Source organism: Bubalus bubalis, chromosome 13, assembly GCF_019923935.1.
Source record: "Bubalus bubalis isolate 160015118507 breed Murrah chromosome 13, NDDB_SH_1, whole genome shotgun sequence".
NCBI lineage: Eukaryota > Metazoa > Chordata > Mammalia > Artiodactyla > Bovidae > Bubalus > Bubalus bubalis.
The window spans coordinates 71,353,275-71,370,197 of NC_059169.1; the positions used below are offsets into that span (position 1 = coordinate 71,353,275).

General features: G+C 37.9%; 1 protein-coding gene across 1 annotated transcript in view; it reads right to left on the bottom strand.

Annotated features, from left to right (window-relative positions):
* The window catches only part of RB1 (RB transcriptional corepressor 1), a 117,871-nt gene that overhangs the window by 100,286 nt on the left and 662 nt on the right, over positions 1-16,923 (bottom strand). The window contains exon 2 of the mRNA XM_025263244.3: positions 14,357-14,483. Within this exon, the coding sequence (XP_025119029.2) occupies positions 14,357-14,483 (127 nt within the window). The remainder of the gene's footprint in view (positions 1-14,356; positions 14,484-16,923) is intronic.

The window sequence follows — 16,923 nt, forward strand, 5'->3', positions numbered from 1 at the left end:
GGAAAAGAATTTGAAAAAGAATATACACATATAACTGAATCACTTTGCTGTACACCAGAAACCAACACAACACTGTGAACTTCAATTAAACAAAAAAGCAGGGAAAGGTGAAGAGAAAATCTGAGGGAGAAGTAGGGCAGAGTACAGGTACAGTATTAAACAGTGCTAGGCCTTATTGGAAAAGTGAGATATCAGCAAAGTTTTATCCTATGAGCAAAGACATAATCTATTAAATTTTGTAAGTGTGAATATCTTCTGACCCAGTGGTTTCACTTCTAGGAACCAACATTACAAAAGTACTCTGTGCACTAAATGTATATATAAAGCTATTCACTGCAACAGTTTGTAGTATCAAATGTTCAAAAATAAACTAAATGTTTGTTAACAGGGGAATATATAAATAAATTACACGTCCATACAATGGAAAATACATCCACTAAAAAGATTAAGCTAAACACAGAAGGAGAGGCACTCTTCACTACATGAAAAAAGCAAGGTACAGAAAAACACAAAAACTAGAAATTTTTATTAGCTGCCTATGGAGGAGAAGTGGGTAACTTAGGGGAAAGAATGAGAGAGGTTTTCATTGCTTACATTTTTCTTTCTTTTGAATCTTAAACCATCTGAATCTATTGCCTATTCCAAAAGCATCAATAATTACTTAAATTGGTTAAAAAGTGTAAATAAATAATAAAACCTCAGTGGGAAAAAAAAAATCCTGTGTGTGTGTGTGTGTGTGTGTGTGTGTGTGTGTGTGAAGGGGGAAATGAGGAAGGGTTGGAGGGGCAGAATGAACAAAAATTTATCAGTGGTTATTTCTATAGAGGTGGGAATACAAAGAGAGCAATGGATATTCACTTCTCACTTTAATACTATAAAAAATTATAAAAACAAGTATATTTGAGTTTCGAATATATATGTGTGTTTATATATAAATATACATTTATATATGCATGTTCATATGTAAATATATATTTCTTTGAAGTACTGAAAGGGAAATATAGAAAAGTGGGAAAAAATGACAAGAAAGATGTTAGTGAGAAAAACTACATGCTATGCCTTGAAAGTTGGCATTCAAATCCGTAAACAGTTACAAGAGTCATAATGGCCACAAAATAAAATAAAATTGGTTCTCAGAAGCCTAGCTAGTATTCATTCAGAGATTAGAGTAAAATTCCTTCCATGGGTCCTCAGAAAAAAGAAAATATGCTGCAGTAAAAATAGCAGTCAAATTATATATTATTATAACAATTATAAATAATTACATGTTAGATATATCTGAGTAGTTCATGATGAAAGCTCATGATGAACTTTAATAAAATGCTATCTGACATATATATTAAGTTTAAGACACTAAATGGTGAAGAGGGAAGAAATGGTTTGATTAAATTTAGAGAGTATAAAAGTAGAGAAAAATCAATAAAACCAAAAATTGGTTTTTTGAAAAAAAGATAAGAGAAACTTTTAGTTAGATTGATCAAGAAAAAAGATTCAAATTAGTTAAAATTAGAAATGACATGAGGATATTAAGACCAACCTTATAGAAATTTTAAAACGAATCATAACAGGAATGCTATGAGCCACTGCATGCTGACATATCAGATAATTTAGATTAAATGGACAAACTTCTAAAAAGACAGAGATGACCAAACCAACACAAAAAGAAACTGACAATTTGAAAAGACCTGTAACAAAGTTAAGAGACTAGACTAGTAATTTTAAAATCTCTACACAGAGAAAAGTCGAGGCTCAGTTGGTTTCATTGATGAATTCTACCAAACATTTAAAGCAGAATTAGTATCAATTCACCAAGTGAACGGAGAAGGCGATGGCATCCCACTCCAGTACTCTTGCCTGGAAAATCCCATGGACCGAGGAGCCTGGTAGGCTGCAGTCCATGGGGTCGCTAAGAGTCGGACACAACTGAGCGACTTCACTTTCACTTTTCACTTTCATGCATTGGAGAAAGAAATGGCAACCCACTCCAGTGTTCTTGCCTGGAGAATCCCAGGGACGGCGGAGCCTGGTGGGCTGCCGTCTACGGGGTCACACAGAGTCGGACACTACTGAAGTGACTTAGCAGCAGCAGCAGCACCAAGTGAAAGTGAAGTCGCTCAGTCATGTCCTACTCTTTGTGACCCCATGGACTGTAGCCTATCAGGCTCCTCCGTCCATGGGATTTTCCAGGCAAGAGTACTGGAGTGGGTTGCCATTTCCTTCTCCAGGGTATCTTCCCAATCCAGGGATCGAACCCTGGTCTCCTGCACTGCAGACAGACACTTTACCATCTGAGCCACCAGGGAAGCCCATCAATTAACCAAAATGCTCCATAAAAGCTGAAGATCGAAGGAAACATTTCCCATCTCCTTCAGCAGTCAGTACTACCTTGACACTAAAATCAGACAAAAACACTGCAAGGAAAGAAAATAGAGACCAAAATCTCTTATGAACAAATGCATAAAAATGCTGAACAAAATACAAGGAAACCAAATTTAAATATATATATATAAGAATAATTACTCACCATAAACAAGTGAAACTTATCCTAGAAACACAATGTTGGTTTAAAATCTCAGAAGAATATAATACATTATAATAAGGAGAAAAAACATACAGTTGTCTCAATAGATGCAGAAAAAAATCATTTGACAAAATCCCAAACCATTTGACAAAATACTCAACACAACTGGAATAAAAGGGAAGTTCCTCAACCTGACAAAAGGCATCTCCAGAAAGCCCATATCATAGGTAACAGTAAGACTGAATGTTCTCCCACTAAGATCAGGAAAAAGGTAACAATGTATTGGAGGTTCTAGCCAGGGCAATCAGCTAAGAAAAAGAAATAAAGGGCATCCATCTCAATTCCAAAGAAAGGCAATGCCAAAGAATGCTCAAACTACTGCACAATTGCACTCATCCCACATGCTAGCAAAGTAATGCTCAAAATTCTCCAAGCCAGGCTTCAGCAATACGCGAAACGTGAACTTCCAGATGTTCAAGCTGGTTTTAGAAAAGGCAGAAGAACCGGAGATCAAATTGCCAACATCTGCTGGATCATTGAAAAAGCAAGAGAGTTCCAGAAAAACATCTATTTCTGCTTTATTGACTATGCCAAAGTCTTGGACTTTGTGTGGATCACAATAAACTGTGGAAAATTCTGAAAGAGATGGGAATACCACACCACCTGACCTGCCTCTTGAGAAACCTGTATGCAGGTCAGGAAGCAACAGTTAGAACTGGACATGGGACAACAGACTGGTTCCAAATAGGAAAAGGAGTACGTCAAGGCTGTATATTGCCACCCTGCCTATTTAACTTTTATGCACATTACATCATGAGAAACACTGGACTGGAAGAAGCACAAGCTGGAATCAAGATTGCCCGGAGAAATATCAATAACCTCAGATATGTAGATGATACCACCCTTATGGCAGAAAGTGAAGAAGAACTAAATAGCCTCTTGATGAAAGTGAAAGAGGAGAGTGAAAAAGTTGGCTTAAAGTTCAACATTCAGGAAACTAAGATCATGGCATCTGGTCCCATCACTTCATGGGAAATAGATGGGGAAACAGTGGAAAGAGTGGCTGACTTTATTTTTGGGGGCTCCAAAATCACTGCAGATGGTGATTGCAGCCATGAAATTAAAAGACCCTTACTCCATGGAAGAAAAGCTATGACCAACCTAGATAGCATATTAAAAAGCAAAGACATTACTTTGTCAACAAAGGTCCGTCTAGTCAAGGCTATAGTTCTTCCAGTGGTCATGTATGGATGTGAGAGTTGAACTATAAAGAAAGTTGAGTGCTGAAGAACTGATGAAGAAAAGATAGAAAAGATATTACTATTACAATAATAGTGTATAACTCCACATTTTGTTTCTATATAATTTAAGAGACTGATCCATTACAAAATCATTAGTTTATGTTTTTGGACTCTCGATATAAAAAGGCATACTTTTGTGACATCAATAACTGAAAGGAGTGTGGACAGGGCTAATGAAGTATAATTCTCTATATTATTGAAGTTAAGCTTGAAAAAATTCAAATTAGAGTATAAAACTTTAAGATGCTAAATGTAATCCCCAGGGTAATGACAAAGAAAACAAAGAATAGACACAAAAGGAAATAAGAAAGGAATTTAAACATTTCAAAACAAAAGGTCAGCTAAATACAAAAGAGTCACTGAAAATAGAAAATCAACAGAAAAACCAAGGAAATCAAAAGCTGATACTTTAAAAAGATCAATAAAATTAAAAACGCCTACAGTCAGACTCTTTTAAAAAGAGAGTGAAGGAGAAGACACATTACTATAATAGAAATGCATGTGCCTCTTTTCTCCTTGCTGCCTTTTGAATTCTCTTTAACTTTCGCCATTTTACTGAGGATATGCCCTGGGTTCATACTGTCTGTGACTGTGTTTCCTGCACCTGGATGTCTGTTTCCTGTCTATGTTTGGGAAGTTTTCAGCCATAATTTCATGAGATAAATTTTCTACCTCTTTCTCCCTCTCTTCTTCTGGAACCCCTATTAATGTGATTTTCAGTGCACCTAATGTTGTACTCAAAGTCCCTTCAACAATTCTCATTAAAAATTTTTTTTCTTTTTGCTGTTGGGACCAGGTGATTTCCATTATTCTATCAGATACCTCATGCATTCTTCTGTATCACCTAACCTGCTGTTCTCTCTAGTGTTTTTCATTTCAGTTATCCTGTTTTCTAGCTCTGACTGGTTCTTTTTTAATGTGTTTTCTAATCCCTTGTTAAAATTCTGTGTTCATCTATTCTTTTCCCCAGTTCAGTTAGCATTCTTATTACTATTGGATTCTTTATAAGGTATTTACCTCCGTTTCATCAGAGATTTTTTTCAGGGGTTTCTTCTTGCCTTTTCATTTGAAATATACTCCTCAGTCTTCTCATTTTGTTCAGCCTTCTCCGTCACCATGAAATCAGGTGAAAGTTACCTATTCCAGTCTTGGAGACATGGCCTCATGGCGGTGGGGGGGGGGGGGGGGGGGTGTGTCCCAATAAAGTCTGCATGTGCCCAGTGGCTCTGGTCTGCGAGCTGCTGGATCAGAAGCGAGCGAGCGCAGGCTCTCGTCCCCCGGGCTGTGCGGGCAGCCATCGTTCTGATGGGTTGAAGTTGGAGCAGCTACAGTCCGAACTGGGGCTTCTCTGCACAAGGGCGGTCTCCACCCTATAAGGGGTGGGGGCGGGGCTCCAGCGGCTGGAACAAGAGTACTGAGGCAAGTGGGTTTCTGCTAGGAGGAAAGTGGGTTTCTGACAGGAGTCCCTGTCTAGGTATGGGGCGCGTCCAGTGCTGAGGACACGGGGCTGAACTTCTGTGCTGGTTTCTCTCCCTCCCCAACCCCTGGCGTGCATGCCTTGGTTAGAGGCCGGGTCAGGACTTGAGCTGTCGCCCGCGCTCACTGACCCGGTTTCACTCCGTTCCAGATGTGCGCAGGGACACACAAGCCTGCAATGGCAGGCCCCACCCTAGAGCTAGTTTTACTCCCCCTCAAGTGTGTGCAAGGTCGGCCTACCAAGTGACAACATTCTCCGCCTGGGATGCGGCTTTGCTTCCTCCAGGGTGTACACTCTGACACCCAGGCTGGCAATGTCTGCCTCCACACTGGTCAGAGTCAGGGGCAGGGTGCAAGCAGGCTCGCAGCCCTCCAGGTGTGCGCACTCTCAGGAGCAGCCCGCGCCTCAGTAGGTGCAGCGCCAGGGCAAGAGGCGCTGGAGCAGGAGCCCTGAGCAGGCTGCGGGATACACTGGGATGGTCCTGGTAAGCCGGCCAGGGCCCAAGGAAGTTTTCCATCTGCTGACTCTGTGCTGTGACCGGGAGGAGGCAAGTCTGTGCATGTCCTTCATGGGCCGAGTCTTGGTTTCTTAGAGCCCTCCAGTAAGCCCCAGTGGTTTCCAAACCAGCTAAAGGGGTCGTCTTCCCAGGGTTGGACCCGTGGGCTAGGTTGCCTAATACGTGGGCTAGGTTGCCTAATACGTGGGCTAGGTTGCCTAAAACGTGGCTCAAATCCCTTACGCCCCCAGGGAAAATCCCCAAGCCTGTGCCATCTCCCTCCCCTTCGGTACCCTCCACTAGCGGGTGCAGGTCCCAACCAGACCAGACTGCTTCTCCTCCCTTCCTGCCAGCCTTTGTGTAGTTCTTCCTTTACAGCCTTGGTTGTGAAAGAGCCATCTGGCTAGTTCCCAAATCAATTTTACCAAGCACCGCTCTATATGTAGTTGTGGTTTTGATGTGTTGGTGAGTGAAGGTCTACTCCATCTTGATCTCTCCTCCCCAGGTATGGTTTTTCACAGTGGACGCACCAATATACATTCTTAGGAACAATGTACGGTTCCCTTTTCTCTATATTGTCACCAACGCTTGTTACTTCTTGTCTTTTTGATAATAACCATTCTAACAGATGGGAGTGGTATTTTACTGTGGTTTTGATGTGCATTTCCCTGGTGATTTGAGAGGTTAAGCACCATGTACTTGTTAGCCATCTGTGTGTCTTCCATGGAAAAATACCTATTCAGTCCCTCAGCCCATTTTTTTTTTTAAACTGGATTATTTGTTCTTTAAGTATTTTGGATATTAACTCCTTATTAGATACAAGATTTGCAAATATTTTCTCCCAATTGGTAGGTTGCCTTTTCATTTTGTCAATGTTTCCTTTCCCATCAGAAGCTTTTTATTTTGATGTAGTTCTACTTGTTTATTTTTGCTTTTGTTCGCTCTGCTTTTGGTGTCAAATTCAAAAAATCATCACTGTCAAATTAAAAAAATCATCACCAAGACGGTGGTCAAGGAGCTTGCACCTATGTTTTCTTCTAGGAGTTTATGGTTTCTTATGTTCAAGTCTCTTAATCCAATATGAGTTTATTTTTATCTATAGTGTGAGACACTGGTCCAGTTTTCCCAGAACCCTTTACTGAAGAGATGGTCTTATCACCATTGAATATTCTTGGCTTCTTCTATCATAAATTAACTGACCATATATGTGTAGGGGTTTATTTCTGGGCTCTCTTTTTCTCTTGATCTATGTGTCTGTCTGAATGCTAAATCCCATTCTATTCTGATGACTACAGCTGTGTAATAGTTTGAAATCAGGAAGTGTGATGGCAATGATAATGATACAATACCAAAGGCATGTTTCATAAAAGAAAAAATTTATAACCTAGACTTTATTAAAATTATTTCTGCTCGCCGAAAGACACTGTCAAGAAAATGAGAAGTTAAGCCAGAGAATGGGAGAAAATACTGGCAAAAGGAATATCTAAAGAGGACTGTTTTCTAAAACACACAAACTCCTCCTAAAACTCAACAATGAGTAAATAAACAACAGATTAAAAAATTGGCCCAAGGTGTCAACACCTCTCCAAAGAAGATGTACAGATGGCAAATAAGCATATGAAAAGATGTTCAGCATCATATGCCGTTAAGAGAATTACAAATTAAAACAGTGAGATATCACACCTATTAGAATGGCCAAAATGCAAGACAGTGACAACACCAAATGCTCGCAAAAATATCAAAGCAGCAGTGCTTTCTTGAATGGTACCACCACTCTGGACACATTTTGGAGGTTTCCTACAAAAATGAACATATTCTTACCACGGGATCCAACAACAACACTCCTTGGTGTTTAAAGAGTGGAAAACTGATGTCCACAATAAAAATATATAACAAATGATATAGATATAGAAGCTTCATTCATAGCAGCTAAAACCTACAAACAACACAGCCACCTTTCAATAAGTGAATGGTTAAACAAAACTGTGGTCCAGCCATACCATGGAATACTACCAAAAAATAACAAAGAAACAAACTATTTTCAATGAGCTGGACTGTGTTCCCTCCACAAAATTCCTATGTTGAAGCCGGAGCCCTAAGTATCTGAGAACATAACTGTGTTTGGAGATAGGGTCTCAAGTGGTACATAAGTTAAAATGAGGACAGAAGTGTAAACCTAATTGAATCTGATTAGCATCCTTACATGAACAGGAAATCTGGACACCCAAAAGGGCACCAGGGATTTGTGCACAGGAAAACCATTCCAGAAGACAAGGAGAAGGCAGCCATCTGCAAACCAAGGAGGGAGGCCGCAGAAGAAACCAAACCTGCCCATAATTTATCTCGGACTTCCAGCCTCCAGAACTGTGAGAAAACACATTTCTGTTGTCTAACCCACTCAGTCTGTGGTATTTTTTATGGCACCCTTAGCAAACAAATATAATGACATTTAACATCAATGTGTCTCCAGGGAATTATGCTTGGAAAAAAAAAGACAATCCCTAAGGTTAAATACTACATGATCTGATTTCCATTTCATTCTTGAAATTACAAAATACAGCTGACTCTTGAAGAATATGGCTGCAAACTGTGTGTTATATATATTTTTTCAATAGTAAAGGCTACTGTTGTTTTCCAGTCGCTAAGTTGTGTCCAACTCTTTGCGACCCCACGGACTGCAGCACGCCAGGCTTCCTTGTCCTTCACTATCTCCTAGAATTTGCTCAAATTCATGTCCATTGAGTTGGTGATGCTATCTAACCGTCTCATCCTCTGCTGCCGCCTGGCCCCCCTTGCCTTCTATCTTTTTCAGCATCAAGGTCTTTTCCAGTGAGTCAGCTCTTTTGCAAGACTATAGTACTACACTGTAGGCATTTTTTTTTCCAATAGTAAATATTATAGTACTACATGAGCTGAGATTGGCTAAACTCTCAGATGTGCAACTGCAGAAATGGAGGAAGCATGTATATGAAGAAACTGTGTATACAGAGGGTCAACCATAAGTAATACAGACTGTCGACCGTGTGGAGGTTTGCTGCCCCTAACCCCAGCACTATTCAAGGATCACCGGAATGTTATTTTTGAGTAAAGATCTTATTAAATGTCTATGTATAGTCAAACTGGTCTATTGGTATTATAAGATAATATTAATACTTGAAAAGATGATTATAATCATTGGTCACTTTTGGGGAATGTTATGAGACAAACTCATCAGCTTGAAAACTAGTCAATAAACACAAAGAATAAAGCACTTATCCTACCTTTCCTGAATGATCTATACTTCAGAATAAACACAGTTGATGGAGGAAAGTTTCTATTTACAGAAGAATTACAACTAATAATTGAAAAGGGAAAGATTAGTTCCTCTAATGGCTCCAGTCAATGGTCATCAATAATAGCTTACATTAAAAGAGAGAGAACAAGACATTATGTGTCTACCAATAGGCATACACAACAACATCTCTGAAGCATTTCTTCTGAAAAATATCAAACCAGGATCTGATCAGGCCTCTAGAATCATTTCTAGAAAACACAGAGAATTAGGAAATATGTTAAACAATGAAGGAGGTACAATCTGTAAAATACACACAGTAAAAAATCTCACAGGATAAAAACTCCAGTTTCTTCAACAAATACATTGAAAAAAAAATAAGAAAGGAAAAGGGGGAGGGAAGGAAAAGGCAAAATCTACAGACTGAAAGAGATTTAAGACACAAATCAACCAATCACACTGTATAGGCCTTATTTAAATCCTGAACTTACTGAAAAGAATTTCTGAAACAAGATAATTCAAACAATGGATATTTGATATTAAGGAATTTTCATTAATTTTATCAGGTGTGATGAACTGTGGTGCTTCTGTGTTTGGAGGGGATTGTCTTCTGGTGCAGCTTGTAGGATCTTAGTTTCCAAATCGGGGATTCAGTCCATGACCCCTGCAGTGGAAGTGTGGAATCCTGATCAGAGGAACACCAGGAAATTTCTTGTGGTCATTTTTTTAAAGAGTTCTTTTTTTTCCCCCCATACATACTGAAATATGTATAGATGAAATATCGTATCTTGGATTTACTTTAAAATAATCTGGAGTCAGGGAGAAACAGAGTTTGGCCATGACTGACACTACTGAAGCTGGTTAAGAGTTATGTGAGAGTTCATACTATTTTCCTTTACCTACTTATATAAATATCTGAAACTCTCCAAAATAAAATGTCTTTAGAAATTAATCTTAGAAGTAGAATCAGAAATAAAAGAACCTGCAGATATCCTACATCTGTAATACAAATGTAACACTCACGTCCATGTTCTTTAGCAGTTCACAGTCCATAGGGTCGAAGAGAGTCAGACGCGGCTGACGACACACACACAAACATGTTCTTAAATGTATTTTGCTCAGCAAAACCCACAAGCAATCAGAATATAAGCACCATCTTCAAGTAGATAGGGTGTATGTATAACTAAGGACTAAAAAATTACAGGTAAAGAAATTTTTCATTACACATAATTTTAAAATATATATTCTGCTAAGGTTATTAAGAAACCTCTTCATATTTTTGCAGCACAGCTTAAATAGAATGCCTAGTTTTACTCTAATTCCAAACTATTCTCTTCAATATCTTTCTAAATGTAATTACCTCTAAAATGCTTCTATCAAGGGTAATATATTTCAAAGCCCTTGAATATATACACACAAATAAACATACAAACATACAAATACACACACACACCCCTATGCAAAAGCCTAAAAGGATGATATTCAGACATCATTTCTGTTTTTCAGATGAGCAAACTGAGACTGGGATTAACCAATTTGCCTAAAATCATATAGCTACATTACAACTACAATAAGAGTTTTTTGCCCTGAGGTCCAAGGTTTATTTCTTCTCTGCCACACTGTCATTCAAGATGCAGAAAGAGAACCAATATTCCAACAACTGATTTATCATAAGTCACAGTATGAGAAGGACATCTGACCAATTTCTTATTTTATTCATATGCTGTAAGCAGCATGAACACAATTTAATCATATGACAGCAACCACATATTACACACTTACTAAACATTTATACAAAAAGGAGAAATTTCTAGACAAAATACCACAAACCTTTCCTTTAAAAGGATTAATATATGCTTTCCTGCACGTATAAACAACTTTTTTTTACTCTCAAGAACCTAAAAATGTGAATTTTAATGAAAGTGCCACATCAGAATCACTATACATCCATTTAAAACTTAAACCATTTTAACTGATCCTTAAATTCTTTTAAAAAATATTAATATAAAATTTTCTGCAGTAGCTCATTAGTCATGATCAAATATAAGCACTCATTTACACTAATAAATGCTTTATATGCATGAATTTAATCTACCAAATAACTCCAAGACCCAGAAATTATTGTTAGTTCCATTTACAAATAAGATAATTGAGACTTGGAGATTTTAGGTACCTTTTCAAGATCACAAAGGCAGTAAATGGTAGATTTGAAACTTGAGTTAGTCCAGTCTCATGACAAATTCTTGCTCTTAACCCATCCTTTGTTTCAATAAACATTACCTATTTTCAGTTGCCAAAAATTGCCCTGAGTTACCACATTCTTCTTGTTTCAAAGAAGATGGCCAAGTACAACTAGAATGGCCCCATCAGAAACAGGTTCATTTTGTCACTCTCTGGCTTCTCAGCACTCACTGGGTCACATTCTCCCTTAGAAATTACTGTATAAATGAAGATTAAATTATCAGGCCAACTCTCAAAATCTTAACTATCACTGAAAATAACATTTCTATGGGAGAGTCTGGTGAACTGTAACAGAAAAATACAACATCATCCTGTCGTACCCAACGAAAAGATGCCCCAAATTCCAACTGTAACATGAAATTCCTTTCTTATTTTCCTCAGCACACAACCAGGAATGACTTCTCATCTCTTAGTCCCCATCAAGAGCATCATCAGGAGATGAGTTTTAAACTATGCCAGTTCCCATGGAAGGTAGGGACAAAGCCAGGAGAAAGAAAAGGGTAGGATAAAAAGCAGTAACATTTGTTTGTTTATATATGTATATATGAAGGTCCAAAGCCCAAAACTATTACTGCTAGAATTCAGTCTTTTTAAAAAAGTTTCCTGTGAACTAGCCTGCAAATCTAACTACATTATTATACTTACTAAGAGATCTGGATTCCTGGGTCAGGAAGATCTGCTGGAGAAGGGATAGGCTACCCACTCCAGTATTCTTGGGCTTCCCTTGTGGCTCAGCTGGTTAACAATCCACCTGTAACGTGGGAGACCTGGGTTTGGAAGATCCCCTGGAGAAGGGAAACGCTACCCACTCCAGTATTCTGGCCTGGAGAATTCCACAGATCAGAGTTCCATATAACTGAGTGACTTTCACTTTCACTTTCAAGAGAGCTGGAACACAACTCACTTAAAAACTGGCAACTATCTGCACTTACCAATACTGTCTATAATCAACTACCCCCTCTAAACTTTCTGAAAAGTAAAAGCCTAGTATTTATGGAAGATAGAGAAGTGAAGGAGTGATGACTCTCTTTAACAGCACACGCAAAGAAACGGCTTTGTACATGATGTACCCAAATCAGTGGAAATATATATTAGGTGCTTTGGGATGATAAAACCAAAGTCATTCATCCAAGATACTTCAAGAATGCCTTTTTAGTATGCAGTTCTAGAATATGTTCAAATCTTTGGAAACTGTGAGGTTTGTTTTCTCTTTTTTTTATTACCAGATGCTGAAGCTGAAACTCCAATACTTTGGCCACCTCATGCGAAGAGTTGACTCACTGGAAAAGACCCTGATGCTGGGAGGGATTGGGGGCAGGAGGAGAAGGGGATGACAGAGGATGGAGATGGCTGGATGGCATCACTGACTCGATGGACATGAGTTTGAGTGAACTCTGGGAGTTGGTGATGGACAGGGAGGCCTGGCGTGCTGCAATTCATGGGGTCACAAAGAGTCGGACACGACTGAGCGACTGAACTGACAGACCGAATGCTTGTGTTCCCCTCAAATTCAGATGCTGAAAACCTGATGCCCAACAAGATGATATCAGGAGGTAGAGCCTTCACGAGTGATTAGGTCAGTAGGGAAGGGCCCTCATGAATGGAATCAGTGCCCTTCTGAAAGAGGCCAGCAAAAGCTCCCACCAGTTCTGCCAACTGAGGCCAGTGACAAGGCACTATCTGTGAATTCCCTGTGAATAAAGAAGTGTGCCTTTACTAGACCCAGAATCTGCCTGCACCATGATCTTGGACTTCCCAGCTCCAGAACAGTGAGAAATAAATGTCTATTGTTTATAAGCTATCCAGTCTAAGGTATTTATTTTAATAGTCCAAACAGACTAAAACACTAGAGATTTTTTTTAACAGTTATAAATAGTATTTTTATGGGATGTATATAAACATATTTTGCTGCGTTGATCGGATCAGTAAAAAAACAAGTCAGCAGTGTACTCTAATACAATGCTGAATGAAAACGTAAACTCATTAAAAGTGATTAGAGTGCAATTTAGCAAAAATTACCAATAGTTTTATAAATGCACATAGCTTCTGACTCAGTAATTCAAATTGTAAGAATTTATCCTACTAATCAGAGATTCATTCATTAATCCATTTAATAAATAATTGAAGACTTAATTTGTGCCAGGTATCACTCTTACAAATAAGGATGTTTATCACATTGTGTATACAGCTCCAAAAAGTTGGGGGGAAAATGTCAAATAACAGAAAGCTAACAAATCAGAATACATCTAATGGATAAAATATAACACCACTGGAAATGACATTATCAAATATATCAAAAAATATTTAACAACATAAAATGCTCATGTTAAGAAAAAAATTTTTTTTAATTTTACAAAACTACATGTAATTACATATATATGTATGATCCCAAATCTGTGTTTTAGATCTTATTAGTCAAGATCCTTAGTTAAGTTACTCAATCTCACTCAGCTTCAGTATCCTCATTTATAAAATGAAGATTTTACATTTTACATGTAAAATAAGGATTTTATACTTCACATCTTAAAGGCTTGTCAGATGAGTTACTTGCAAAGTGCTTACAATATTCTCCAGTACATACAAAGTGTCAATAATTATTTGCTAGTGATATTATTATATACATAGATGTTGAATATATATGCATATGTATTCAAGAAAAAAATGGAATATCAAAATATTATCAAAGATTCTGAATTCTAAATAAATAATTATAAGGCAATCAGGAAATTTCAATACTGATTATGCATTATGATCTTAAAATTATTTTATGAGTCATTTTTTGTTTTTCAAAAAGTCTTTATAGCATAGTGAACTATTTATGAATAAAATATGAAACCTAACATTTGCTTTAAAATACTTTGGTGAGGGGCTTACATGGAGAGATGGGTTTTTTAAAAATTTTTAATGTTATCAGAAATAAACTACCTCTGGGTAATAGGATTATTAGTAGCTTTGCTTTATAATTTTCCACTTTCCAAATTTTCTATAGTGATTAAAAATTATTTCTGCAATTAAGAAAATGTTTTCAAAAAATTTTGACATTCCTTACCAATACTCCATCCACAGATGAAACTTTTTCCCAAGTTAACCAAGCTCTTTCTCTGACATGATCTGGTAGCTTTAATTTCTGACATAATGCAGTAAAATCAGGTTCTTCAGTTTCTTCAAACTCAAGCCTACCAAATGAAAAAATATATAAGAGGCACATATTTCAATCAAATTAATCATATAAATATTTGTTTCAATAGTTTGCACAGAATAGCACTATCCTGAAAGGCAGCATCACTAAATACTTTAGAATCTTATTTATCTTTGAAAAAAATTACACTTAGAATTTAAACATATATTCATCTTTTTCAGTCTTTCCAGAATGGTAATACCACACAATGAAAAATGTTTGCTGGTCTGGTGAATCACATACTTCAGAGCAGCAAAGTAGCTTAAAGTAAGTACAAGAGCTAAAACTGTTTGGGAAAGTTGGGTTAGTTAACAGCAAGAGGAAAGCAATAGATAATATTACAAAACCAATTTAATATCATTAACTTTTGCTAAAATGTGGTCTACCCTTCACAGTGTTTTATTTAATCTACTTACTAGTAGTTCTTAGATGAGGATTAAATTCAGCCTTTTCTTCCTGATTTTCCTTAACCAAGACAGGCAGTCAAAAAATTCTTCTTGGCTAATTCTTTTTCAATCAGTTAATGTCTACTTGACCTCTAACAATAATAGTAGTAGTACAAGGAATAGCTAATAATTTTTTAGTATTTATTATGATCCCACACAAAGTACCTTAGATGAAGGTAGACTGAATCCCCACATCAGCCTATTAGGTAAGTCCTCTTACCCTGTTTTACAGATAAATACCAAATCAGAGAAGTTAAAGCACTCACTTGAAATCACAGACAGTATGTCAGAAACCCTGATAGAAACCCAATAATCTAACTCTATAATCCTTGCCCTTGAGCACTATTCCAGACTGCCAACCCTTCTCTGAAACATAATTAAGTTTTGGTTATCTCAAGAATGAAGATGGTGTGCTGTTTCCCTTAAGTAAACTTTCAATTCTCAAAGTAGACCTGGGCTCCATCACTGGAAATGCAGCTGGACTGGGCCCTGAACCCACCCGAGGTAAAATTCTTGGCTTCAGACTGCCAGGCAGTGGTTCTATCTCTGTTAAGTAGTTAACCCATAGTTTGATAGCCCATAAGGACACATTTTATGGGTAAGAATAATCAAGAACAAAGTTTATCTTGCATGGTTCTGACTTAAAGAATTTGTGATAGTTTCATCATTTAAAAGTATATAAAATGAAATGTTGGAAAATAGAAGGAAAAAAGACTTTCTTTTCCCAGGTGATGGTCAGAACTTCAATATTTCTGGTTACTCTACAATATTCAAGAATGCGTCCAAGCTCTGTGGATAACATAGGGTTCTTTGCAGTAGACTTCACTGCTCTTACCAAAGGGAAACTGGAAAATACTGGACATACCAGAGTTTAATCAGAAACTAATGTCTTCTCCTAGAACATCCCTGGGCTTTCTTTTTTTTTTTCCCCCACTAGTGAGAATGATTTTTAATTGATAAGACAATCATATATGAATTTCTAATAGCCTTTCACAAGCCATTTCCAAAAGCTTTTCCCAATCTTTAACAATTTGTCCCGAATTCTCTTAGTGCAGGGGGAGGTGAGAGAAATAGGACCTGCTGATGGGCTAGAACTGTGGGAGGGAGACAGAAAGGAGTCCCATTTCCCTGTAATTGATGTGCAGTCTCAAAGCAGGGCCAACTCTGACAATAATAATGGATAATTATACTCGTTCAATTTTTGGTTCTAACCATAAAGCATCACAATCAAGAAAAATAAGATGTTGCAATACATTATCTCCCTTGTCAAGTTCCACTGCATTATCGTAGACTTGCTTAAATTTAGAATCCACTTACGAGAAGAAAAATAATTCCACGTGAGCACAAAAACACTCGTTTTGTACTCCAACAAACGAAACAAACAAACAAACAAAAAACAAGGACACCAGGATCCTTGCTGGCTCAAAGCCAAAAGGCAAAATGGAAGAAATAACGAGGCACGTTGGAGCCAATGAAAATACGCAAGAAGAGTTCTAGAAAACAAGAGAAAAGTTTAGGAACTTTTAAGCTCTTGGGCTAAACGTCTCACAATATTTTTGCCCAGGCAAGAGTTCTTTTTAAAGAGTTACGTTCCACCAGTCACTACCGATGGCCGTGAATCCTCAAGAACGAAAACCCCCTTCTAAGAGAACGCCACAAGGCGCCTCAGCCGAGCTTCCTGGGGGATAACTGACACTCAGGACCCTACCCTTCACGTCCGCGGGCATCTCTGCCGCCGCATCCCAGGCTTTTCTGGCTGTCTCTCCCAGGACTAGGCTTCAGATACAGCTGCGCGCCCAGAGGGGGTGAAAAAAAAAAAAAAAAAAAAACCAAACACTTCCAACTGTTGCATCGTTAGAGACCAAAAGAGAAAGTCAAAAGACCACTGGAGGACTACGCATCTCAACGGGGAGAAAAACCTGTCCAGCAGACACCAGTTAGTTCTTTTCTTTTTTTCTCTTTTGCGTGTGATGGGGTCTCGCAATCACCCGC